Source organism: Botryllus schlosseri, chromosome 13, assembly GCF_051294905.1.
Source record: "Botryllus schlosseri isolate E-star chromosome 13, Bs_hap1, whole genome shotgun sequence".
NCBI classification, from domain to species: Eukaryota; Metazoa; Chordata; class Ascidiacea; order Stolidobranchia; family Styelidae; genus Botryllus; species Botryllus schlosseri.
The window spans coordinates 4,318,546-4,343,806 of record NC_137248.1 but is presented as its reverse complement, the minus strand read 5'-3'; the positions used below and the strand labels follow the sequence as shown (position 1 = coordinate 4,343,806).

General features: G+C 40.1%; 2 protein-coding genes and 1 long non-coding RNA gene across 3 annotated transcripts in view; 2 read left to right on the top strand and 1 right to left on the bottom strand.

The window, feature by feature from the left end:
• The window catches only part of LOC145454230 (uncharacterized), a 66,859-nt gene that overhangs the window by 20,271 nt on the left and 21,327 nt on the right, over positions 1–25,261 (bottom strand). Inside the window, exons 10-47 of the mRNA XM_080332234.1 lie at positions 25,075–25,201; positions 24,502–24,547; positions 23,959–24,078; positions 23,701–23,797; positions 23,181–23,299; positions 23,047–23,121; positions 21,901–22,118; positions 21,745–21,838; positions 20,496–20,669; positions 20,341–20,435; positions 19,838–20,089; positions 18,079–18,474; positions 17,417–17,610; positions 17,199–17,342; positions 17,013–17,138; positions 16,271–16,428; positions 15,929–16,128; positions 15,692–15,874; positions 14,505–14,634; positions 12,729–12,964; positions 11,935–12,192; positions 10,759–10,878; positions 10,364–10,535; positions 9,563–9,694; positions 9,268–9,372; positions 8,638–8,776; positions 8,341–8,571; positions 8,085–8,269; positions 7,193–7,442; positions 4,925–5,013; positions 4,691–4,860; positions 4,559–4,630; positions 4,467–4,499; positions 3,416–3,556; positions 3,271–3,354; positions 2,576–2,758; positions 2,357–2,514; positions 360–492 (exon numbers count right to left, since the gene is read on the bottom strand). Coding sequence (XP_080188360.1) covers positions 360–492; positions 2,357–2,514; positions 2,576–2,758; positions 3,271–3,354; positions 3,416–3,556; positions 4,467–4,499; positions 4,559–4,630; positions 4,691–4,860; positions 4,925–5,013; positions 7,193–7,442; positions 8,085–8,269; positions 8,341–8,571; positions 8,638–8,776; positions 9,268–9,372; positions 9,563–9,694; positions 10,364–10,535; positions 10,759–10,878; positions 11,935–12,192; positions 12,729–12,964; positions 14,505–14,634; positions 15,692–15,874; positions 15,929–16,128; positions 16,271–16,428; positions 17,013–17,138; positions 17,199–17,342; positions 17,417–17,610; positions 18,079–18,474; positions 19,838–20,089; positions 20,341–20,435; positions 20,496–20,669; positions 21,745–21,838; positions 21,901–22,118; positions 23,047–23,121; positions 23,181–23,299; positions 23,701–23,797; positions 23,959–24,078; positions 24,502–24,547; positions 25,075–25,201 — 5,839 coding nt within the window. The remainder of the gene's footprint in view (positions 1–359; positions 493–2,356; positions 2,515–2,575; positions 2,759–3,270; positions 3,355–3,415; positions 3,557–4,466; positions 4,500–4,558; positions 4,631–4,690; positions 4,861–4,924; positions 5,014–7,192; positions 7,443–8,084; positions 8,270–8,340; positions 8,572–8,637; positions 8,777–9,267; positions 9,373–9,562; positions 9,695–10,363; positions 10,536–10,758; positions 10,879–11,934; positions 12,193–12,728; positions 12,965–14,504; positions 14,635–15,691; positions 15,875–15,928; positions 16,129–16,270; positions 16,429–17,012; positions 17,139–17,198; positions 17,343–17,416; positions 17,611–18,078; positions 18,475–19,837; positions 20,090–20,340; positions 20,436–20,495; positions 20,670–21,744; positions 21,839–21,900; positions 22,119–23,046; positions 23,122–23,180; positions 23,300–23,700; positions 23,798–23,958; positions 24,079–24,501; positions 24,548–25,074; positions 25,202–25,261) is intronic.
• LOC145454741 (uncharacterized) overlaps positions 1–25,261 on the top strand; it is a 55,498-nt gene that overhangs the window by 22,417 nt on the left and 7,820 nt on the right. The window lies entirely within an intron of this gene.
• Positions 13,342–25,261, top strand: part of LOC145454734 (uncharacterized) — a 136,133-nt gene continuing 124,213 nt past the window's right edge. Inside the window, exon 1 of the mRNA XM_080332727.1 lies at positions 13,342–13,867. The gene's annotated coding sequence lies outside the window, so the exon portion shown is untranslated. The remainder of the gene's footprint in view (positions 13,868–25,261) is intronic.

Here is a 25,261-nt window from a genome sequence, read left to right as displayed (position 1 = left end):
TCTGCATCAATGCAATCAACTGCAATTACGATTACGTCTGAATGGCGAGATTGCGATTACGATCACAGCAAAATCGCACAGTAGACGAGTACGAATAAGTGGAAAGGTAAGCACGATTATTCGCGATTATATTCATTTCTTCCTTGGATATAAGCCGTAGACTACCACCCACAGATCGATTACGATTAGATATGCAAAACGAACTATTGTGATATCTATTGTGATAAATAACGATTACGTCAATTTATTTTTGTATTCCATCGATTATCATAACCTGACAATACTGTAATCATCTTAATCGATTACAATTAAAAATCACTATTACTAAATAAATGGTCACGATGCACGTGGATACGTACCTGGATTATAGACGTTGACTTTGACAAAGTACGTCTTTCCCTCAACGAGGCTGTCGGGGCGTAACACCAACAAATCTTCCGTCGCCACTCCCCAAGCAGCTTTGCGCAGTTCGATAACATTGTCGTCGGAATCCTGTCGAACGACAAAATTTAATGGCAATACCAGAGGTCGCCAAACTATTCTAGTAGAAGTAGAAGGGGGTTTGTGAAAATGGGGGCGGACAGTATAAGATCTGAAAACTGCTCTATAGTAAGCAGATTTTCAAGCGACCGCATACTCTTGGTGATAATAAGAGGTGGCTATTTCGAAATATTAGGATGCATTTTCGTGATCATCGCAATATATCGAACGACGCTACAAATAGGCACAATCTGCGAAAACATATTCAGTTCAGTTATTATGACACAACTTTAGCAATATCTACCTTTGAAATGTCAAAGTGTAAAAACTGAGTATTGTTTTACCAAAGCAACTACTAAGTTACCGCGATATTGGGGCCAGGTCCCCGGCTGTCATGATTTTTTCACTCGTAAAAGTAATGTCAGCTTATACTAAGCTACTTTATAAACTTGAATACGTTGTTGTGCCGATAGCAGACGTTATATATAAACATAAGACCTTGATAGCTTCCACACCCTGTTTAATGTCCACTTGTATGAGTATAACTTTAATAAAGTTATAATAAAGTTATATTCATACAAGTGGACGTTAAACAGGGTCTGAAAGCTATTAAGGTCTTATGTTTATAAACTTGAAAATCCAAATGTGCAAAAGTAAGTAGTTTCTACTAATGAACTGAACAAGTGCACAAGTGGAAGCAGTCTAAAAAACAGTCACTTGGGCAAGTGGTGAAAGAACAGGCAAAACTAACTTGCGTACACGTAAGGATGCATTTGAAACAAACGGTGTTTTAGAACACTTTGTCTAAAACATTCTATGAACAGTGTTTTAAACAAAGGCCTTTTAAAAAAATTGTGTTTTTTAACTTGTAAAATTATGCCATAATTCCGTAAATACCTTCCAAAATTCATGTTGTATGAGCCTACAGACAACTACCACCCGATATAGCCGATGTATATCGATATACGATGATTGGAACCCATAAAATAGTCGGTTCAACAGCAATAGTACAGATATTTCGGTAAAGGAGCTATATTTACCCTATATTTTCAATTGGCAATGTCATTCCAATATGACGTCACCATTGAATATTCGTGACGATATGCCTTGAAAAACTAACAACAAAAAATCAAAAACATGTTTGTTTTAAATGCATTTTGTTTAAAATGTAACCCTAAGCCCACACTGAGTTCTGAGTTTTATGGAAAATAATACGCTAATGCGAAACCGCTATATGCAGTTTACATGTAGAACATATTTAGTTATAAAAAAATCCAGACGGTTCCGTATCGCGATTTAGGATTTGAAATAAATCAAATTCCAACGTCCGGGTTTACAGTTCAATATCCTGTGTTCCTCACTTCTCATATGCAGGGCTAACGCCAGATTATGACAAAATGAAAAGGAGAATAGAAAGAAATATGCAAATTATATCGTCGTTAGCGCCAATGTTTTAGCGGTTCACATCCGTATTCAACCGGCTAATCATGGTATTTTCGCCAATTCCATTGTTCACGAATAAAGGTGTCGCTACTTGCTAGAATGAAACCCCCATGATCCGTGGTATAATGTATTATACAAGTATCTGTGTATACTTGATTAAAAAGTACCCAAGTGAAATAATAAGGCATGAGATAACATTTTCGAATAAGTTGACTGGTGCGGCCCGCGAGCGATTTGAAGTTTCGAATCCTGCCCGCGACGCAATTTGAGTTTGACACCTCTGCTCTAGTAGTTGCCGACGTTTACCCCTGACGAGTGTCAGCCGAAAATTTTCGGGTTTATTTCAATATGAATATACTATTCAATTGTATATATAAATGCTTCGTTACTGACCGCCTCTAGGCAAAACGGAATTTAAATCCACCTCGCATACCTGATAATGCGCTTCAGACCGTAGATCGCCGTCGGCGGCGCTGTCGTCTCGGTAACCGTCAGCCTGGCGCGGTGATTCGAAATACTCAGGACGCGGCGATTTGGTCGGTATTATTTTTGGAATATCCCTGCCACCAGTATCTCCAGGCGCTGTAATATCTTAATATGAATAAAACACAACTTAAACAAATCCTACTTAATCCAACCATACTCTGCGCACCTGAATAACCAGAGTCCGAGCTCGGTGCCTCTAACATATCCTGCGAACCGCCCGTGCTGTTTTTGTCTTGGTGAGTGGCCTGGTGGGCTGTGTTTGCTCTCTCGCGGAACGCATTTTCGTATATGATATGATACGGTATCGTAACGGACCTGACTGCACGCGGGTGGTCCACAGGAAACGGAGCTGTCAATATCGTATACTTGTTAGATTCGTGCATTTACATTGGCATCATGTATAGGACTAGTAATTAGCGCCAATCGTTAATCCCCGCGTGGCTTACTTTCTGATTTATACCGTGTGTTCCGTGATCTGCCTGTCTCATGTCTATCTGCTCTTCAGGGCAATCGTCAGCAAATAAGGCATTTCCTGAAACTTACATATAAGTAGGCCTACATTGCACGAATCTAATTACGCATGCTTTTGAATTCCTTATTTGCTGACGACTGCCCCTGAAGAGTGTCAACTCGAAAAGCTTCGGGTTTTAATATATTTACGTAATGATAAAATGTATATTTAAGTTATATATCCCAAAAGGTATCAAAACGTACATATTTCAACTTTCTACGCCACGACCTTCAACCATTTTGTAAAGACCTATAAGTTAAAAATTTTAAAACACTTTTCTGATGCTACTGCTAAACGAATCAATATGGAAATTATGCAATGGCTTAAAGCCGACGGATTCGATGAATTACCGTTATCGTCCGGGTCGCTATCAAACGCGTTGTATCTAACAGCGTTGGGATCTCCCATAACCGGATCGCCTTCCTCCATATCACCTGCAGATTGACCGGCCGGTAAAATTTGATCGCTGCCTCTCCGAAGCGCGGCTTCACGTACCCGATATCCCGGAATTCTTACTGAAAGAGATCCCTTTCGGCTTGAACGGCTTTCGGAGTTCGTCTTCGTCCAGAGTATTGCCGACAAAGTTTGAATTTTCTTCCAAAAGCATCATGGAAAGGTTGTGTAGTGGCGGAAGATCTGTGCGTGGGTAAACATGTTACTTAGTGGCGGACTGAACGATATTAATCGATTGTAAAGTCCTTGAAGTATTTCCCGGGATTAGCGATTCGGGGCGGGTTAAAGCAAGGCTTTTTAAGGCTTGGTTTGGGTTACCGCTAAGTGAGATCGCAGGTGCTTTATTTGAATAATAAAAAATAGCCTAAAGATGCGGTACAAACCTAGGCATTGAAATTACATACAATCAACGCAACAAAAATTGAATTATTCCACAAGGCACAGCTTAAATGATTGTGACAGCGACCAAAAAACATGCCCGACACTGCCGCCGAACGGGTTTGCTGAGCAATCAAACAAAGTGTGCTTGTTGGCATCTTCTTGCTATGTTTCCACACGTAAAAACTGATCATTATGCGCCATAAATCAGGAATAAACATCGGCGAGTATCGAAGGTGCACTTCTATGTAAAACTCTTCGATTCAGCTGTTAGCTGTACCTCCACTTATTCTTTTTCCGGGGCGTGAACTATTGATCGTAGGCTATAATCGTATTTATCGCCAAGACATAGCGCGAAACAACCATTATACTCTTGTGATGCAGTTGCAAGTCCAGATTTTGGGAAACCGCTGGAGAAATTTGGGGGACCGTTTCTGACCCCAAAAACAATGCTGTGTTGGATTTATAGAGAGGTGTAAGTCTGAGTTATCTAGGTTCTATGGTTTCCAGTACCACGGGTGCATTACAGACTTTTTTCTAAGAGTGTAGAGACGCCTGATAGCCAGTGCCGTGACTGAAACATACACTAACTAAGCATTTTGCGAAGAATGACATCGCCGTATATGCCACAGATTAATTTTGTTAGGTTTACAGGTATTCTGAAAAAGAAATCGCGACCCGATAACCGGCGATAAATAATGTATCTATGAATTACCGGGACTGGAGTCCGTGTCGTTCCAGTTGTAATCTGAAAAAAGGCAGTATTCTGGCTATTCATACGTGCAAAGAAACGAAAAATCTACATACCGGACGCGTTGCCCATGTAACCTTTCAAGCTCAACCAACCGTCTCCATCAGGAGGTGCGCAGTGGGTCGATTCTAAGGCAGTGTGACATTAGCACTAATGTCGTACATATAGCTTTAGCGTGTGTGACTTACCGTTTTTGTAGTAAGATCTCCCATCGTCGACGATTTCATGCAACGACCAGCGATACTTCAAGCCCGTTGAATTAGTTAGCCCGATACAATCGTCGCAAGAGGCTTGAAATTGTAGCGGGACATGTCTGGATACTTTGTTATTGCCGCAATTCGTGCATTCGATCTTAATGCTGCCAGGAAACAAAGAATGAGGTTTTGATATTACGATAGCAGCGTAAATGGTATCGGTAGTACCGTTTTAGAGCGTTGGAAGAAAGCTTCACCACGACCGTCTCTTCAGACGATCTGGGCTGCCAATCTTCTGAATTCGCTGTCACTTTCACCTGTATAAGTACGAATGGGATAAACATGTGGTTTTAGTTAGGTAAAGTCAACTTAATGGGATACGGTATCAAGTCGAGTACCGCTGTAGACTTCTGATAACATGGTCAACGTCGTCTATTAAGTGGAACTGGAAATAGCCTGATAACATTCACACCTGCGTAAACACAGTTCAGTTAGATCAGGGCCGGCCAACCCGTGGCCCTCGAGAAGGTTTCAGTGGCCCGCGAGGTAATTTCCGAAATTTCTAATATCATCAAAAATGGATTTCACAGATTGTGAACTTGCAAGGCCAACCAAAAATTTGATTAGTCTGGCCGCAACACTTGAGATGTGATGACTAAAATATCAGCTCCGACGCATTGACAGATCCATCAGCCATTCACATATTGGTATATCTTCGTACACTACAATAAAGCAGAATAATTTGCGATAGATTTATCAAAGGTAAAAATTTTCTCCAAGATTGGTGCAACATGTCACTCGATTTCTTGTTTTTAATAGTGTTACCTTTTGTGAAAATGGAAGAATACCTAATGTATCAGATTGAGTCTAACTATATTAGCGATTACGAGACAAAGTGTCGTTCAACATAGCCTATGCGACATTGCGTTTGCGCTCGCAGTAAGACCGTCGACTATGAAACCTATAGGCACGAAATGATTGACGCATGTTCGTCGCAGCTTTCGATATCGATATGTTCAATGTCCATGCGCCGGATAGCCCAGTCCTTGCAAACTGAGCCCAGCGATATACAACAGGCTCGCATTATAGTCAAGTGACAATATTATTGACCTATGAACTTGGCGCGGCTAGTGCCCCGCGCAATAGTTCGTCAATTGAATTTGGCCCTTTGGCTGAAAAGGTCGGCCAGCCCTAAATTAGATAAAACAAACTTGAGTAACCAACACCAAAGTTCAAGTAGTCCTTCGTATCTAATCACCTCTTTGAGTACTGCGAAATGACGTAAATGAGGGCTTAGGGCTTAGAGGAGGCCAGTGACGACGTACTTCCTCAAGTCGTTACGTGGTCTAAATACGTAACAGCTTTCAGTTTTCTAAACCAAACTAGGCCCCGAACTTACTTTTTACTTACTTGAAAATATATATTTCCGCTTCTACGCAAGTAGCCTAGAAACTTACTTATACTTCTACTTGAGTGCAAAAATAACGACTTTGAAAGCCTCGGTTCGTTGCTCACGGGCTCAGCAATCACCTTACCGCAACAAACTACATGCCAGCAGAACCGATTTTCTTACATTTAGTTTACACCAGGGGTAGCCAACCTTTTCGGCCAAAGGCCCACATGAGATTATTGAACAATTACGCGGGCCACTTGAATGCAGATGTCCTCTTTTAGTCGTACGATAGGAGCGAACCGGATTAGGTAACGGTAAAAAAGGACTTTGGATAGATTACTGCACATCAACATCGATAACAAATATGTCATGAAAACTCTGTACATGCCCTACCGTGCGAAGCGCGAAATGTTTTTTCAAAGTTTATGAGAAAATTGGGTCAATGAAATAATGTTATTTTGATAGATTGTTGGTCGTCCCCGTATATTGCTGGGCTCATTTGGCCAGAACATGATTAATCGACGCTTGGAAATTTCAGTGAACGTGCGTCTACCACGTTGTGCAAAGGTTGCATCGCTGACGATCTTTCTGCGAGTGCAGACGCGAAGTCGCATGTCGGACGACACGTTCTTGCATGATTGTCAATATATAGTTAGACTCTTCCGTAAATTAGGCGTATTTTTAATTTTCAGGAGAAGGCACCATTAGTCAAAGCAAGAAATCAATTGGCAATGAATCGCGAGCAGTGCTACAAAGATATCAGATCAACTTGATCAGCCACGAAATATTCTACTTTATGGTCATACACCGAGATCTACAAAAATGGGAATGGCCCCTGGTTATGCCAATACGTCGGAGCTGATATTTCAGTCATCAACATAACAAAGTCTGCGGTCATGCTAAGCAAATTTTTTGTTGGACTTGCAAGTTCACAACAAATTACCTGGGTAATTTCTTAACTAATTTCGAGGATTGCCTCGCAGGCCACTCACAACCTTCTCGCGGGCCACGGGCTGGCAGGCCCTGGATTACATCATTCGTTAATCCCAGAGAAAACAGTTTACGCAGATTCTCTGGAACATCTTTCCAAACGAGTAACTCACCCTGAATACAAAATCCTTTCCGTCCACGAGCCATTCGGCAGGAAACGTGATAGAGCTTTCGTTCTTTTCGATCGCGATGGGTATCTTTTTGTGAGACGAGTCCCGATCGGGAACGGTAAGGTACGGATCCAAAGCCCTCATGCTGTTGGTGATAGGCGGAGCAGTCGTGGAAAACACGACGCCTTCCAAATACTCGTCCTTGAAGCACGGCGTGTACGGGGTGTACAGCACGAAGCATTCCCATTCGTATCTGATAGAACGGAAGGGAGCATAGGAATGAGCTATGAGCTTGTACCTAGTATTGTGAAATTTGGAATGATCGCAATGCCACACGTAGAGGAACGACAAAGTCTCTGGTACAAGCATTAAAACATAGTAGTTCGCTAATTCACCGATCCAGTCTCACGGTTATAACCGCAGTTCAAGACACACACTCGACGCACACAGCAGAAGTAACTTTGTTGGTTTTTCTCTTTTAACACTGTTGTTGATGCACACAAGTTTATAGATTTTGGTAGACTCCGGTAGGTTTTCATAAACACACACAATCTCATCTACATATACAGATATGCAAAAATGACAGATGCCATGCACAAAGCAATGCGAAGCTGCAGCCTAATGGATGATTGACATAAGTTCCTCGTGGTACAGAATTTGATGATTGCATCCAACAGATACATTCATTCGCTATACTATCGAATGTATAATTGTATGTTGTTCGTGACAACGAGTGATTTCTCGGGTAAGTCTTTTCGTTTACATAATCTCCGATTCTCTAGCTGAATAATGAAACGGATCAACCCTCACAAAAATACATTTTCATTTTTACCACATTTTCACGTTTCACACCATATTGTCATTACTAAATGACATTACATTTCAGTAGTCTTACTGCATATCATCATTTCCCCCGTCGCTTCGGTCGGGGTCATACGACACAGACGCATCGAGTGTGACTTTCTCTCCGCGATTAAAATGCTGAACTTTTCCGCCGTCTACTTTTGCCACTGGCTTCGACGGGTAGACATCCACTCTTGTGCTGGCTTCCTGGTACATTATACTACCATCGATTGTCACCTATGCGTTTACACATAAGTTATAATCATTTGTTTATTGACAGATTAGAACTCTCAGATTAAGCTACTTACATTTACCGCAACAGAATAATTCCCGTAATCCAAGACTCTGGGAGGTATTTGAAGGACCTTCGATTTACTTATAGTCGGGTCGATATCAAACAGCTCCTTGCCAATCACTTTATGAAACTGTATCTCGTCAAACTCCAATTTCCATAACTTCCATTCGTACGAGACTTTTGCCAAAAATGTACAATTTATGTCCACGTCCACTTCAAGCTGAAGCGGTTTGGACTTTGAAATCTGGATGAATAGAAAGTTACAGAATATGCCATGATATGAAACCAACATTTTTTCGTATGTATTTACCATGAAGGCATCGTGGTGGCTTTTACTGACTGCTATTTCTGGAATTTCGCATAAATCATCCATCACAAAGATCTTCTCCGTAATGTTGGTCGTGCCAAGTTTGTTCGCCAAGTTCGCGTGAACATTATATACTCCGACGCTGTTATAATGGTAGATACATTTCGCCCTTGTATACTAGATTAGTCAATACTCGAGCTTAGCTCAACTATAGAGACTGGTAAGGCATACGAAATGAGCCATAGTCAAGCGTGTATTGCGTCTATTTGGGTATTGACTAACGCGCACTGAACTTCAGATCAGCTGGCTCCAATACCACCAATCGACTTAAAAAGTCGTTGAAACCCAGGTTCAAGTAAAGGAATATCCCATTTTCATACTGAAAACTGACCATATACTCAAATGAATTAATTTGCATCCAATAAGGATTTTGATGGATTTGTTTTCAAAATGTTGACATTGTAATTATGAATAAGGCATCATCAAGGCGCCTGTACCTCAGAAATCACGTAACCTGTATAGGACTTATAGCAACAGCAGAATTGTGACCATACTAATATATAGCTGGCCGCGGATATTCAACTATCAAACTTTATGGATATGCCGTGAAAGTCAGATATTCAGGTGGCTTACTTGGTAAAAGTGTAATTCAAAATGAAGCCTGGTTCTTCAATCTTGGAATCGTCAATTCTCCACGTAATTGAAACATTGGAACCGTATGCGACTTCAATTTCCAGTCTGAAAATAAACGAGTTCTACCACCATCGATATGATAATAATTACTGATGGATATTGTGGAAAATGAGACATTGTAGGTCATTTCAGTCTAATCAAATGCGAAAAAGTGCTGAACACTTCCGTTAGCCCAACATGTATATAGGTCAAATCCGCATAAAAAGCCATGGCTGTCAGCAAGCAAACCACTTACGAAGTGGACACATTGGTTTTGATGACTCTTTCCCCCACAAAATACGCGAATATGTCTTCCTGTACTTCAACTGAGATCGAAGGCGAATTCGCAGACGAGACGTTGTTGGAAACCTCGACTTTGACTTCGTGACTAAAGATATAAAAGTTGAATGAACCTGTCGATCCGACGATGACTGGTAATATAACGAAACGAAATCGAGTTCGGGGGCAACTGAATTGGAGTCACAACAGCTCAGTGGTCTCGCAAACCCCGGCGTACCGGGTTTGATTCCTGATGGGTGCCTCTTAAAAACCGATATAATGAGCTTGAGCCGTCTTAGCAACGCTGCTGGTCTAAAATTATTTGTTCTTATATTGTTGCCGAACGGCTGTCAACCGAAACGGTTTCAATGTTCTATACTGGTATGAGACAGGAATGCGATGGAAATTGAGCTTATAAAAGCTTTGGTTATAAAAAGCAGAATAGCCTGATTTCAGTGCGAGCAGAATCAAACATTTCCACGGTAACTGCCAGACCTTCAGGTAAATATTCGAATATCGTAGATTCAGTGACGTGCGGTAAGGTTCATGTTTGGCGGGGGGGGGGGGGGCGGGGGGGGGCAGATTCAATTTTAGAAGCAGATACACTAATGCCAAACCTAGTAACGTTAGTTGATTCAGTTGATGGTCTCTTTTGTTATCACATTAGCACTCTTGATGATATGGTACGTATGGTAAACACATAACAGCTATACACCAGTAAGTGAATGAATTTGTTTCTGCGGAGCACTCAGCTCCGGTTGCAAAGAAAGTCACTCACTCTCCGCTTTCCATGAATCTGTGATCGATGTGGTTGACGTACGGTACCGTGATAGCGCGTCCCTCAATGTGCCAGGTGTAATACACGGCCGATTTCGGAGGCTGCACCAAAGCGCGTAGTCGTACGAGCGTTCGCGCCGGGTACGTGAGCGGCATGTCCTCCACCCGCACACCTGCGTAAAGTGAATTTTCTCAGTTGAATAATATGTTCATATAGAAATAAACCGAATATTTACGGCTGACGCTCGTCAGTGGTAATCGTCAGCAACTATAGTAGAGAATTGGAAGGAACATTGTACATCAACAATCGTGACAATATGACGTCACATGCATGAAATTTCCAATAATAGAGGTGAACTATCTCAGTCCTTGGCGTGCGGAGTTTTAGGAAAATACCTGTAATCGGCCTTTGCACTCGCACTACAGCGGCTATAGTGCGCCGATCGACTCGGTTGGACGCGACCACTGTCATTGTCATCTCGCCTGGACGATTGTAAGCGTGCTGGACCGACTTTCCTGAAATGCAACTCAGCCTGAGTCTGCCGCAGCTGCCGTGTGTCGACGATGTCGAAAACATTGTCGAAGAATAGAATATTATATATCTATATCGAATTAAACTCGTATATTTTCGGCCGCCACTCGCCAGGGGTAATCGTCAACATTTAGCATTTAATAGAACATTGTCGAGTTTATTTCATTATAAATATATTATTCAATTTTATATTGAAGTTCTGTATATCCGAGAGTCTCGGTACCAAGAAAGTGTAGAGGTATTCATGCTGTAACGCAGTGCTTCTTCTTTTCTTCTCATGCATATTTGCACTTGTTCCAGATTTATTAGTATATTATGTCTTTGGACAACTTCCACTTCTCATCTCTCTTCCACTTCTTCTTCTATTTGAACAGTTTAAGAATAGACTACTTGGATTTCAGAAAACCGATTTTGAAAAGTAAGGAGTATTTTAGGATAGGTTTGCTTGACTTTTATGGGTGGTGAAGTTGTAATAGGAACTGGGTAAATGGTCTTCTTCCGCGGCAACCGCATTAAAAAATTCGAAGAATGCATCTATCTGTAGTGTTATCTGACTATTTGCGTTCGTCTCGAAGATACATCTTGCAATTCCGCAAGCAGTCACCTACGATTAACTGACAAACGTATACCGACCCGCGATCGAATCTACTTTTTGAAACAACTTGCTTCAGTCATTCTCAGGCCTTCCACGATCTCCTTCCACTTTAAATAGTTGTAACATGTCTCGTAAATTCTTACATCTAGTCGTAATTTATTGGAAATTTACGGGGCCGCTTCTACTTCTATTTGAGTAGTGACGCTGATTACTTTGGCGACTTTGACCACTTCCTGTTGCGAGTAAAGCAGACATGTATCAGTAAGAGGTATAAAAGCTGAACTGCGTACAAAGGGAGTTTGGCTTCAAAGCAAACTCGGCTTTGAGATTACTATAGCGGCTGACTAGTTGGTAGTAAACCAAAAGCTTATTTCCATCTTGACTAACGCAGCTTCGCTGTGACGTGTGTATAATACATTTCGCATATGTCGAAATCCGAACGTACCTGCAAGTTCTGTGCCATCTCCCATATTCCAATTGACATCCAAGAACTGTCTATTCCATCCGAGGTCGACTTCAAACGTCGAAAGCTCGTGAATCGCGACGTGATAGGTATCTTTAAACTTTATTTTCCAAATCGCGTGTTGAGCGTAAAACAGGAAAGGCCTCGGAGAACCGGCTGCGGGCTTCTCATACGGGATTTCCGCAGACTTGTTGCCGAGATGATTGGAGGCGACGACGGTTATAGCGTATACCCCAGGACCTGAATAAAGATTTTTGCACGTTATACGGAAGAAGGCAAAAAATCGTTTTTCTAATGCATTTACTTGATCGAATCTCTGCCCTTAAATGACTTGATTTGACCCGTACTCGAGGTATGGGAGATATTAAATGAATCGTGACTAGGGGTCAAATTTTTGTGTCGACTTTCACATCATTCAATATTCTTCACATTGTATATTCGGTGACTTAAAATGGACTCAGAATCGGAGAAATATATATGACTTGGCTTCAGCTACTTTTAAAAATGTGTGTGACTCAGCTAGTGACTTGGCTGATTAAGTCTGAAATTGCGTGACTGTGCTAGAGTCAATATTTTCATCTGGTACAAGTGACTTGCAAATAACCAGTAGTGACTTGATCGCAACACTACCTCAAGCCGGGCCCATACATATGATTACACAATATACATGCAACTCTCTCAGTTGGCAATAACACTCAAAATATAATTCATTCATCACACGTTATCATTCGATCATAAATTAGATAGGACTGGTTTCACAAAAGTAATATACTAACGTCTGAATTTATAGACCACCGACGCTCTGTTGGTTGTAGTCGATTTCGAAGTCGCCTCGATTACGTCGATGACCTCAGTAGGCGCAGAGTAGTTCCCGGGCTCGTGTTCGCGGAATCGGATGTAGAAATAGAATTTGACTTGGGTGCCGAAAGACGACGCGCTCAGCGTTAGTTCATCGCAAATAAACAGGACCGGCGCTTTGATGGTCCGCTTTTTCAACTTGCAACTGTCGACTCTGAAAGAAAATGAGCGCTATACATCAAGCCATGATAGGTGATGGAATGGCAGTGATGGTGGGGTGGTGATGGTGGCAAAACTAGACAGCTTTGCTAATCAAGTATAGGTAGAAGTAACGCTGTAAATATATACTCAAATACAAGCATCGATATCCAAGATATGTCAAAACTACTACATATAGAGATATAGGAAATGTAAAATCTGAAGACTACTCATTTTCAAAAACTTGGTTTTAAAAACTGGATCCGGTCAAGGGGTGTCTTATGTTTAGAAGTTAATCGGGGGTTGCTACTTTCAAAATCGCAAAGTGTATCTTTGCGACCGAGAAAATATAACTAATTACACAACAAATAGGTACAATTTTCGAAAATATACTTAGTTACCATTAGGGCTGGGCAAAATGATTCGAGTACTCGAATCTGAATCGAGTAGTAATTTTAATGATTCGAGTCGAGTAGTAAAAGACGATGTTTTCGAGTACTGAAATTATACGGTCCTCGCAACTGAAAGTTAATTTACTGACGAGAATTATAGTTTTGATACTATTTTCCACTGAGGAAGCCGTGAAACCTTGATTGGCCGCGTTTGAGCATACCAGGCACAGTTTAAAGCTACGAACGTTACTGGAAATAACACATTTCCGAAGTCATTATCATCCAACAAAATTGTTAAGAAGTGCAATGAAATCGGTATGGTCGAAAAAATACCAAAGTATCTTTAATGTGATGGATAACAGGCATTACGTTCTTTGTGGTGGCATAAAAGGTTCATATTTGGACTTCGACATAGTACATCCTGTTGTGACGTCATAATGAGTGATACTCGATTACTCGACTCGACTCGAAGCATATTACGTGATTCAGAATCGAATCACTCAGGTACTCGATTTTGCCCAGCCCTAGTTACCATGCTGCTGGGGTTATTTCACTCGTTTTTTATGACAATCGCACTCGTAAAATGATGTAGACTCATCACAAGACTATTTTCTGATCATAAAATTTCAAAGCGTACAGAGTATGTAGTTTTTTTCTTAAAACCTGTTGAAGCAGTGTAAAGTTTAAAAGTCCTAAAACATCACCACTTGGGTAAGTATAGTGCGTGTAGGCAAAATCTACTGAGTACTTCGAAAACGTACAAGTACTTCGCTACTAACTCGCTCTGGTGGTGGGAACGAATAAGGGATTTGTTTGTGTCCGAATTCGCAGTAAATGTCCATTAATTAATGCGGAAGCGTACGTGGTTACCTCCAACATGTCATATTTCGTGAGTTATAGCAAGTATTCTATGGACAGATTTGATGCACCAATGGTGCAAAATAGAATTGGGTAAATGAAAGTTTGCACACACAAATTCAAGTCAATATCAACGTGATTACAAATACTTCACCAAGAAATTTTCAATGTCGCTACAAAAACGCAAATTAGAACTGTGATTCCGCGACAGATAATATTATTTGATAATCAAGTCCTGGCAAAGGTACCAAATATCTTACAATGTCATTCCAAATAAATTTGTACACACTTCGACCGATTACTCACTCTCCAAATCTGTAACTGAAGGGCTTGTCCACCCATACTTTGGTGATCACTTCTTCGGCTTCAAGCTCAATCGTTGTCTTGTTTCCTTCCCCCACGACAGGGTGAGCTATCGCAATCACCCGGTACTTTCCTGGAAATTTCAATGTATAGTTAATAATGTGAATATCTTGAAACATGTCTAAATTTCTGTATAGTACTATAGTCATTGGTCGTATTCGTCATTGTCACACTGAGATTTTTCAAGGAATAATCGACACGTTTACACGCATGAAATTAGGCTACTTGAGATGAATGAAAAAGATTTCAACGCATTAAATCCATCTTCAGGACTACATTCATTGTAGTATAAGTTACTGTACGCAAATAGTTTTTGTTTGTCTCTTATTAAGAGTAAAAGGCTCAATCACTAGCATATAATCAGAAATCCTAATACCAACCGATTGGGCTAAGTATGGACGTCACAACATGATGTTTAAAAATCGATAATACAGATAGACGAAGTCAGTTAGTAGCAGAATTGGAAAACTACATAATACTAGTTGTCTCATTCAGCTAATTAGAGCGAAATGTCGGTAATCTAATTCTAATCTAATTTGTAAAATGTTTCCATGCTCTAATTTTAGTTTTAATCTAATTCCTGGTTTTCGTGAATATGCTACAGAAACTAGTCAAGTTTGCTGTCCATCGTACATGTACATACATTTGTCATTCTCATGCAAACGATGATGGAGTCTCATTTAATATTACGAAGTTTTCTCGAACCCTGCAATTCTGATTAATCTAACTTCGAATAAAGCTACAGCTATAATTCTAATCGTAATATAACTTGGAAAAGCTGCAAGTTGTACAGTCAAAGAAAACACGTGAGATTCTAATGAAAAAATACACTGAAAACGCTGGAAATTACTATAGCATTATATATTATTGAAACATTTTAAGAATGTAAAGAAACCTAATTATCTCGGCATAAATCTGGATTATTCGATTTGCAGTCGTTTATTCCTACACAGATAAATGTAATACAGATCATCCGCCGAAAGTCACAATGAAAATGACGTCACTGCAATTACTGGCATCAGATTTCATCAGATTTTGACTAAGTGAGGAATTTAATTTAATTAATCACCTATCCAACATATTATACACATATGGGTATAGTCTGATAAGCAAATCACTCTCCAACTCACCTGGATGTTCAAATTTAAATTCCAGTAACGAAGAACTGTAATTAGCGCCCACAACGACATCCAACAAAAGAATTTCTCCTTCCACGTTCAGACTATCCACCCGATATATCTTCCACGAAAATATCTCCGTTTCATAATTCGTGTTGGCGCGTATTGTCATTTTTCGATTGGTGGGTACATAATCTGAAGATACAGCAACGTGAAATTTGAACATTTTCACCAAAACTCTAGACATACTTTTGCCTTCAATCTTCACTGCTTCGCGGTTAATAACGTTGATTTCTAGTTTCTTCTCTTCTGGCTTGTGGATCACTTCTGTGTCCACAGTGTAGAGTTTTTTGAAGGTGCATCCCTCCAGTTTTGACAGCAATGAGAAAGTGGCTTTGTATGTACCGGTTTCGTTGTACGTGAATGATATTACATACTGGTTTATGGTTCTGCGCAAATAAATAAAAGCATTTATTATGATTGGCAACGTGCCTGAAGCAAATGAAATATACTTCATAACTCACAAAGTTCCACAAATCGAGCACTAAATACTTTGTAATCGTATAGCTGTAAACGGGATAAGAAACTTACATATTAAATTCATCGACATAAGATCCGTTCGGATGAAGGCAGCTGAGATCGAATTTTGCCGTTTTCGATGTATTTTCAAACTTGGCGGATACAATATTCTTCGACGCGTTGGTGCTAATGATGAAAGACGAAGGTCGCCCCACGATCGACCTGTTCGTCTATTTATAAAAACAAAAAAGATTTACAGACAAGAAACTCAAATGTGCATTAGAAAACTTGCAAAAAGACTGTTTTCAATAATGTCTCAGGGAAGGGATTATTTGACGGACTTCAATACAGGTTACTCTCTAGTGCACTATAACACAGTGAGTGAGTGGGTGAGAGAGAGAGAGAGAGAGATATCTTTATTTATTATTTAGTTTATTATTCAAATTGAAAAAGAACTATCCTAATTAGTAAACATTGGTGTAAAACTGTGAATGAATGATATGATCCATGACATTGCTTTGACTGATCCAAACATTGGAGCAGAAACGGAAGCATTGAATGACCAAATGACATAAGATCAAAATATTACAGTGGTAGTACATGCTGGATTATATGGAGCTTGAGCAACTAATATGATTTCAGCGAGGTCAGGAGACTCATTTTCCAGATTCCTAGTTGGACCTCCGAGTGCTTTTGCTTGACGGTAAATATGTCATATGAATCGATTTCAATCCCCAATTTCACCAGGCAAAGACATGGATTATAATAAATCTCGTACATAGTCACGCGCCTGCATGTCAAGGTTTCAACTTACTTTTACATTAAAATACCAAGCTGTGTCTTCAACAACAATGTTTCTCTGCGCAGTGTGTCGGCTAACGTCATTGTAAATAACGACTTCCACAAGATATTCACCAACGTCTCGAAACGAGTAGGAGTGCTATCAATAAAAGTGGAGTTCAATCAAACCGCAGTAACAAAAAATCAATATCTCACATACCTCTTCTTCTCTAGAAAAACGCGATGATATAACAGATCCGTTGTGATGCGATATGGACCAGTGATATACTATATTGGTCCCATGGCGAGTGATGACACGCCATGATCCTTCAGTACTGATGCCGTGCGATATAAAAGTTGTACCCTGCAAATACAATGAACGGGGAAAATGAAAGAATTGATTATGGGATTTACAAGGTTTATTCTTCCTGTACTGACATGGATCTGAACACCATCGATTCTTTCCTGAACCAATACTTGAGTTGAGTTAAGTACTTTAACAGCTTGAAAATCGGAACTGATGGCGGTTAAAGTGATTTGGTGAATGCCAGCCGACGTGAAGGCGTGACTCAGCGACTTCATGTTTGAATTTGAAGTAATGCGCATCGGTTCCGATCCGTCTCCGAAATCGACTGAAAAATGGATAAATTATACATGAAGGCTATATCTGAAAATGGAGTAGGGTTGGAGTTAGGGTTAGGGTTTTGAAGTTGTGGTTATATTTCTGGGGTAATTAAGTCACATGTTGAAGTGCCGTATGCTCAAAGGTCGGGCAACCCAGCCCGTATTATTAGAAAGCTTAATCAATGATAGCATCGTGAAATTAGTAACGTCTGAATACGCAAAGGGAGAGACAAAAGGAAGACCATCTGCGACATTGATGACGAATATTGTGGATCGCCACGCCACCAACACCGGGACATTCTCCAAGGTCGCCCTATCAAGGGAAATGTAATTGTAACTGTAACTTTAATTTATTACGCTCTTTCTGATGGATGTTTCTATCGCCTATTGGTGATGATGCTTCGGGATTAGTCCATAAAGACAGGTCAAGACCCCCTGATGCCTAAGTACTTTCTAAACAACAAATGAAATCTTACCACGACACACTGCAGATTCCGATACCGGGCATTTTATATCGAATTCACACGACTTTCCGATTTCGATAACTCCACTTTGCGGAATTACAAATGGATTTGACACTTCTCGAGCTATGGAGTTGGACTCGGCGTGGAAGCCCGCCAATGTATTCATCTCAACGCTAACTTGACAGTGTATTTCCACAGCCTCGCCAATGCCGACTCCGGGCATCTCTTCGGCGACAGCGTTCAGAGAGTTTGAGGATGACGTGCAACGGTCCGCCAAAACCGTGAATGATGGATTTGAAGTATAATACTTTGAAACTCTCGAAAATGCCTTTCCACCTGTTACTTTGATTTGTTTGAGATACCAAGTGTACAGAACACCGTTTCCAACGAACGCAGCCTCGGAATTATCTGGAATGTTTATCAGTATCTGAGTATCATTCGGGCCTAAGAGAGAGAGAGAGAGAGAGAGAGAGAGTCTTTATTTTCATCCAACCAAAATACATAACACACAGCAGTGATGGTGGTAAAGAAAATATGCATGCACAGTATTCGGTATTAGATAGGAATGATCTATAAGACCGCAAAGGTCATCTAGTCTGATCACACCAGAGTCACTTGACTCTGAACAGTCTGGCTGTAAAAAATGTTAGTCAAAAAAGGAAAATAGAAGAAAAATTAAACGATGGTAGCAAATGATCAATGAAGCAATGTCTGGGCGAGGTAGGGCAACACTGTTAGTATAACGACACGAGGCTATCAAGTAGGTCTTTTTTTAATCTATTAGAAGGCAATTCACGGATATGTGGTGGTAACGCATTCCAGATGATAGGTCCCGAGTAGTCGATAAATCTCTTAGTTAGGTTGCTATTGGGTGGGGAAAGTCAGAAATGTCAGTCACGATATTCAGAACAAAAGCCATCATAGCAACATTCTTTGGTTTACCAATGATATTCGCAGGACACAGTATTAACCCTCCTTCCGCGGTTGGCTCATGCATGAGCCCTGATTGTATTTTCACGAACACGCTTTACTTAATAATTGCAGCGGTGAAAAAGACTACCAGTTTGTGATATCGGATATCGCCAAATACCAATGTCAGTATTACTCAGCTGTGTGACTTGTCTACCTACGCACTATATGCTAAAATCTTGTATCATTTTCGCAAAAAGAAAATACGGCTACAATAAGAAATGAGAGTTTTGGATTGACGTTTGGTTGCTATAAAATAGAAGTTTTCCCTCCCCTACTTATTAATGAATTCCTCACCATCTCGAAGTACCACAAGATAGGAATTAATATGAAAACATAGGTCAGAGTATAAACAATTTGGTTGAAAACCACTGGTAAACCATGATACAAATCCAATCTTTGATGTATTATTATGAATAGCTAATACGATTGTACCAGGATTAGGATCCTGTACTATCCTGGTTGATAAAAGAACTTATTGTCAATTACATATCAAACAATTTCGATCAAAATGAAATCAGTTACCACACAATACACACTTAATATTGAAACGTGTTTACTAGCCACCAGCAGGCTCCGGCGTCCGAATGCGTAATGGACATCTCCCCAACACAATAAATATATTAATGCTAGAAGGCTGATGCTCAAGTTTCAAACAATAATCATGAACTGAATGTGTCATGGTGACAAATACTTAAAGAGGTAATGATAGGCCGCTGAATCAGTCACATCAGCTAATTTGGAAATTTTGATAACATCTGAAAGCTACATTCAACGAAACTACAAACCACATAGATCTTACCTTTCAGGCTTGCTAGATATATATAAGTCCCCAAGTTTGCATCGCCGCTGTTCTGAGTAGCTCTCGAAATTTTCCAACGTTTCAGGACCAGATGCGGACTCCACGAAATTACATTGGAAACAACAAAACGCTTCTCGACTTCCAGAAATCCCAATTTTGCGCACGATGAAGTCTTGGCGAATACGTTGTTTTCCGCCCGTGCAACAATTCGATATTCTCCAGATTTTGTGATAGCCGGTAATCTTATGGAAGCTGCAAGGATTTTGGCAAAGCATGTCGTAAAAAGCTTGATGAAATCAAAGAGATTCCAAGATTTGGATACATTCTAATAGCATTTACATTTAAAGATTCTTGGAGGCACAAAACATCAACATACAATGAAATAATATATTCAATTATACACATTTATCTTTCTACATTCACACTTGAGGCAGATCGATTTGAAATGGCTCTACTTGAATGTTAATGAAATATTCTGTAACCGACGAACCAGACAAACCTACCTGTGGCGTCAGAAGCTAGTATAGTTTTTTTGAAATATCCCACCTCCGCACCAGAAAGGCGAAGAACACGTATAGCAACGGAGACATTGCTTCCACTGAAAATCAATTACCCATCAGAATATTTAGTTAGTATACTTGATGCAGCTGATATAAACCTTGCAATGCTGACAGTAACGGGTGCTCTTTGCGCTATATCAACAGGCTCAGGGAGTTCAATATGGAGCCCGCTGATAGATTCTTCGGCACACATAAAAACGAAATCGGAACGCATAGTCGAAACTGGATTTGTAGCCCGCACGTAAAATTCATAGCAGTTTGCTTCGTGGACTCTGAAATTGCAAGTGTACATAATTTCAACTCCAGTATGATGCAGGACAGGGCTCAATCTATATCAAGTAGATCCTATCATTATTAGGGATTCTTCGAGTTCAAAAAAGCTATGATAGGAGAACATTCCCTGAAACAACAATCGCAAAAATCCAGGGCTGTGATAACTCGAATACCAGAGTCATTTCGCATGGGTCCACCAAGTCATATGACTCGAGATTTTATATAGGAATCGACCCAAGTCTCGTGTATCAGGACTGATAATTGAAAAATAATAGACCCACAAACGGTGTTTCTGTTTAATCTGTTTGCATTAACATATGAAGAGTGAGATAAGTGAGTATAAATATTAAAAATACAAGGCCTTCGATATCATCCGAGTGTTTATAGAAGTCAGCTGAACCTGACTTGAACTCGATATTGAACACGGAATACTATGACCTGGACTCCAACCGTTGCTCCTAGACATTGACTGTGATTTGACTCGATGCTGAGATGGAAATCAGTAGCCTTGAATCGAGTCAAAACTATTGAAGTAAGATTGACTTGTGACTCGGTGGCTTATGTCTCGGATGCAGATAAGCACAAACCCCTACAAATGAAGTCTCTAAAATTCTGTCAAATTCCAAGACATCTTATTTATCGATAATATTTGCCAATTAAAAGCATAATATCATAACGCAATCAACTTATGCTGAGACGGTGGCGTGATAGCGTAGTGGCATAATCCACAGCTGAAACACCAATCGGATGTGGGTTCTAGTCCGGGCGAGGTCAACTCCAGAATTCCTACCTAAGTGTTGGAGGATTTTCTAGGCTCCTCCTCGCCATCTCATCCGTGTAAGAGGTGTCTTAACAAAGCCTAGAAGTGGGCCGTGCTATAAGTCGGCAGCTCCGGAATAAAAATAAAGCATATCGACCTGGTGTAAATGACCATAGAAGTCGACAAACACCATGGATACAACAAACAAACAAATAAACTAAGGCTGAGAGATCTTGATAATAATAAATGTGAAGTAAGTTGCTAAGTTCATATGAAAAAATGAAAAAATTGAGGCTCGAATATTCACAACATACCGAAATCTCGCGGACCATTCCATGTTCGCCACAGCTCGAATCAAAGCCTCGGCAGGGCTTTGTTCGGAGAACACTTCCAGAGTTACATCACTTCCTGTAAAGAGCAATCACACATATTAGCACGGATGTAATAGTGTTAAATATGAGAATAATAACCTGATTCCAACTTGATATTTATGTCGACAAAACTACCACTCTGTACGTAATGCTTGTTCGCTGTCACAGTGAGTCCGGATATTACTTCTTCGACTTGCAGAACGCAGCTGGAGGACTGATTGTTAACGGTGGATGCAACCTCTATGCGATAAAATCCCCGTCGCAGGAACGAACGTTTCAGAGAGTACGCAGACTGCACGAGTTGCTCGTATTCGGCCCTGTTCGATTGAATAAGTTACCTTCAAGGCGGAAGACTCATCATAACGAAAATATGATACTGCGGCTCGGATTATATTAGACGAGCATTGATTTGAAAAAACGGATATGGCGACTTTATAGGATTCAGATTTGTATCTCCTGCATAAACCAGACGATGATTTGAACATAAAATTCTTCATCACTCTAAATTTTACTCACTATTAGATAGTCTGGATGTTCAAATACCTAACCATCAGGGTTGTAACCAAGTCACAAGGTTCCGAATCACAAGTCAATCTCACTTTTATAGTTTTGACTCGAGTCAAGTCGAGTCCTTTTCAATTCACCACCGAGTCAAGTCCGAGTCCAAGTCACGGAGTAGAGTGTCGAGTCCGAGTCATAGTGTTTTGACTCGAGTCCGAGTACAAGTCCTCGTGTTGACTGTTCAGTTTCGAGTTAATGCCAGGTGAAACACACTTTTTACAACTCTGCTCGGTGACATCGAATGCTTCAGATTCGTATTTTACCAATTTTCCTCACTTTTAACAGTTTCTGATAGCATTTTCAAGTACCAGTACTGATGGACGAAATAATAATAGTGTGACAACTCTACTATTCTTCGAAATTACAATGAAATGCTTGTCTTGGTATAGACCAAGCCTCGAGTCATATGAGTTGGTCCGAGTCATGCGCAATGACTCGAGTGCAAGTCGCATGCGCAATTTTAAGAAAATGATTCGAGTCAAGTCGAGTCACCAGAAAATCGCGAGTCGAGTCTGACTCGAGTCGACTCATGACTCTAGTCATTACAACCCTGCTAACTATATCCTAGTAGTATTTGACAATGTCGCTTTCCGTCTACTGGAGTCGAATACGAGACTGATTTTAATAATCTCGACTAAATTCATAACTATCAGACAAAAGAACACACGAAAACCTATTACTAACCATTGGTCAGTTGAATTTCTTAATATCTTCCACATCCACATTCCTCTTTCGTCGGAGATAGATGACAAGGTAAATCTATTACAAGGATTGGAATTTACCATATTGCAAAAACTAGCAAAGATAGCATTCATTACATAACGCTCTTTCCCAGTTCCGCGACTTTTTGACAACGAATGTTAAATTCCGCTGTACCATTGAGGATTTCGATGGGCTTTTCGACACCTCCAAAGAGCGAGAGATTTTCATCGAAGATCTGAAATATTGATCATGTTAAAACGAGTTAAAAAAAGGCGTGGCGGACGACTCGGGGAGGAACATTATCAATTCCAACAAGCATATATGTCACACATCTATACAGATTTCTTATCTATATGTCACAATGGTATTCCTACCCCGTGTAGCTCGGTAACTATACTTCGCTTTTCAAGTACCGTTACCAGGCTTTGGTGTTTTAGCTTTGGAGTAGTTATGCAAGAATATGATACTTGTTGATTACATATAGATATGATATATACATAATAAAATACGATTACATTTCACATACGTTGTAATATCTTTCAGAGTTCTGTATGTATATTGTATATCTACAATTTCGCCAATTGCAATATGGGCAAAACCTTATTCAATCTCACTCAACAATAAGATCAGACATACCCGCACAGTGATAAGGTAAATGCCAGGTGTTTCATAGGGATGCCAAAATCGTACTTCCAGCTTGCAGTCTTGTCCATATCTTGTTTTTATTCCAGATCTGCGAAGAATACGCCATACGTTCAAGACATCTCTCAATTTGATATAGGTTAACGTAGGAAACATGTAGTATATTTAGTGTCATTTACTAAGACTCAGGGAGTTAGTTACTCCGGCAGTTTTGCCAGGCTGATGGGCTCACTACCAATACAAGAAACCTACCTTGTTTGGTCTTGATCACTGATGTCAAAGTAATCATAGTCGTCAGAGTTTTCGAGGGTTACAGGGTTGTATGGACCTGGCTCCATACCATGAGAATCTGCAGCTACGGGCCCGATAACTCTATAAAAATCGAATTACAAAGATATTATTCGAATGCATGGTTTCAATCAATGGGATAACTCTATATTGGAAAGGGAGCATATATTATTATATCAACTGTTGAGTAGCAGTGGGCCATTTCGTTTAACTGTTGTACGACTTTGCAGTATATATGATCGTTCCAGCCTATATATGATACGTATCAGAATAATATTTGGTTTTAATTTTAAACAGAATATATGCGATATTGCAAAACCAATAGACAGAAGTAACATATCATTGAAACACATATATGGGTAGAATATCAATTAATTGCAGCTCAGCGGAAGATTGCACACAAATCGCGCAAATCACACAAATCAATATACGCTAATGATTATGAACATGAATAAATGCATACCATCATTATTTGTTACACAGTTGCAACCAAGTATGAAGACTCACCTTCTTTTCCATCTCGTCAAATACTTGCCGTGTTCAACAAAGGCGCCTACAAATCAAATATATAGTGCTTCCAATATAGATGCAATTTTGAAACTATATTATGCTACAGTGTACAAGATCTATAAACCCGGTTTCTGTAACAAATCTCACTTAATCGGAAAAATGGGTGCAAATCGAATATAGATTTGTGGATAATATTCACTGTATTTTGGGCACAACGCGCCATGACGGTTCATAATCTCTATTCCTTTCATTTGCTTAAGACATGCAATGTACACTGTACAGTGCGCTACATAAGACACCATGCGATATAACAGCGAAGAGGGTATCAAATCAACCAAGTACGGTCTATCAAAGAACATCTGGCATTACAAACATTAGCGTTTGGAGTTGTTCTTTTTTTGTACCGACGCCGTAAGAATAGCTAAGACAGGAGCCCAGATAAATTGCGAGAATACTGAAGGACTGGCAATATATCGCATTCAAAACGAACTGGATGTGAAAATGAGCATGCTTGGTCATGAAGGCAGTCCCACGATTAATACGGGACCAGTAAACTATTCTGATTCATACCGGCAATATCTCTCCTTTTGCGTTGGAATCCCGCAAACGGTTCCAATCGGTGCTGCAAGCCTTTTCCGTCTCCAAAATCAATTTCTATCTGAGTGTATTCTCCGATGTTGTTCATGAAAAGTACGGCCTGTAAAAGGTTGCCATCAACGCCGGCGAAGATTGCGCACGTGTCAATCCATAAGGTAAG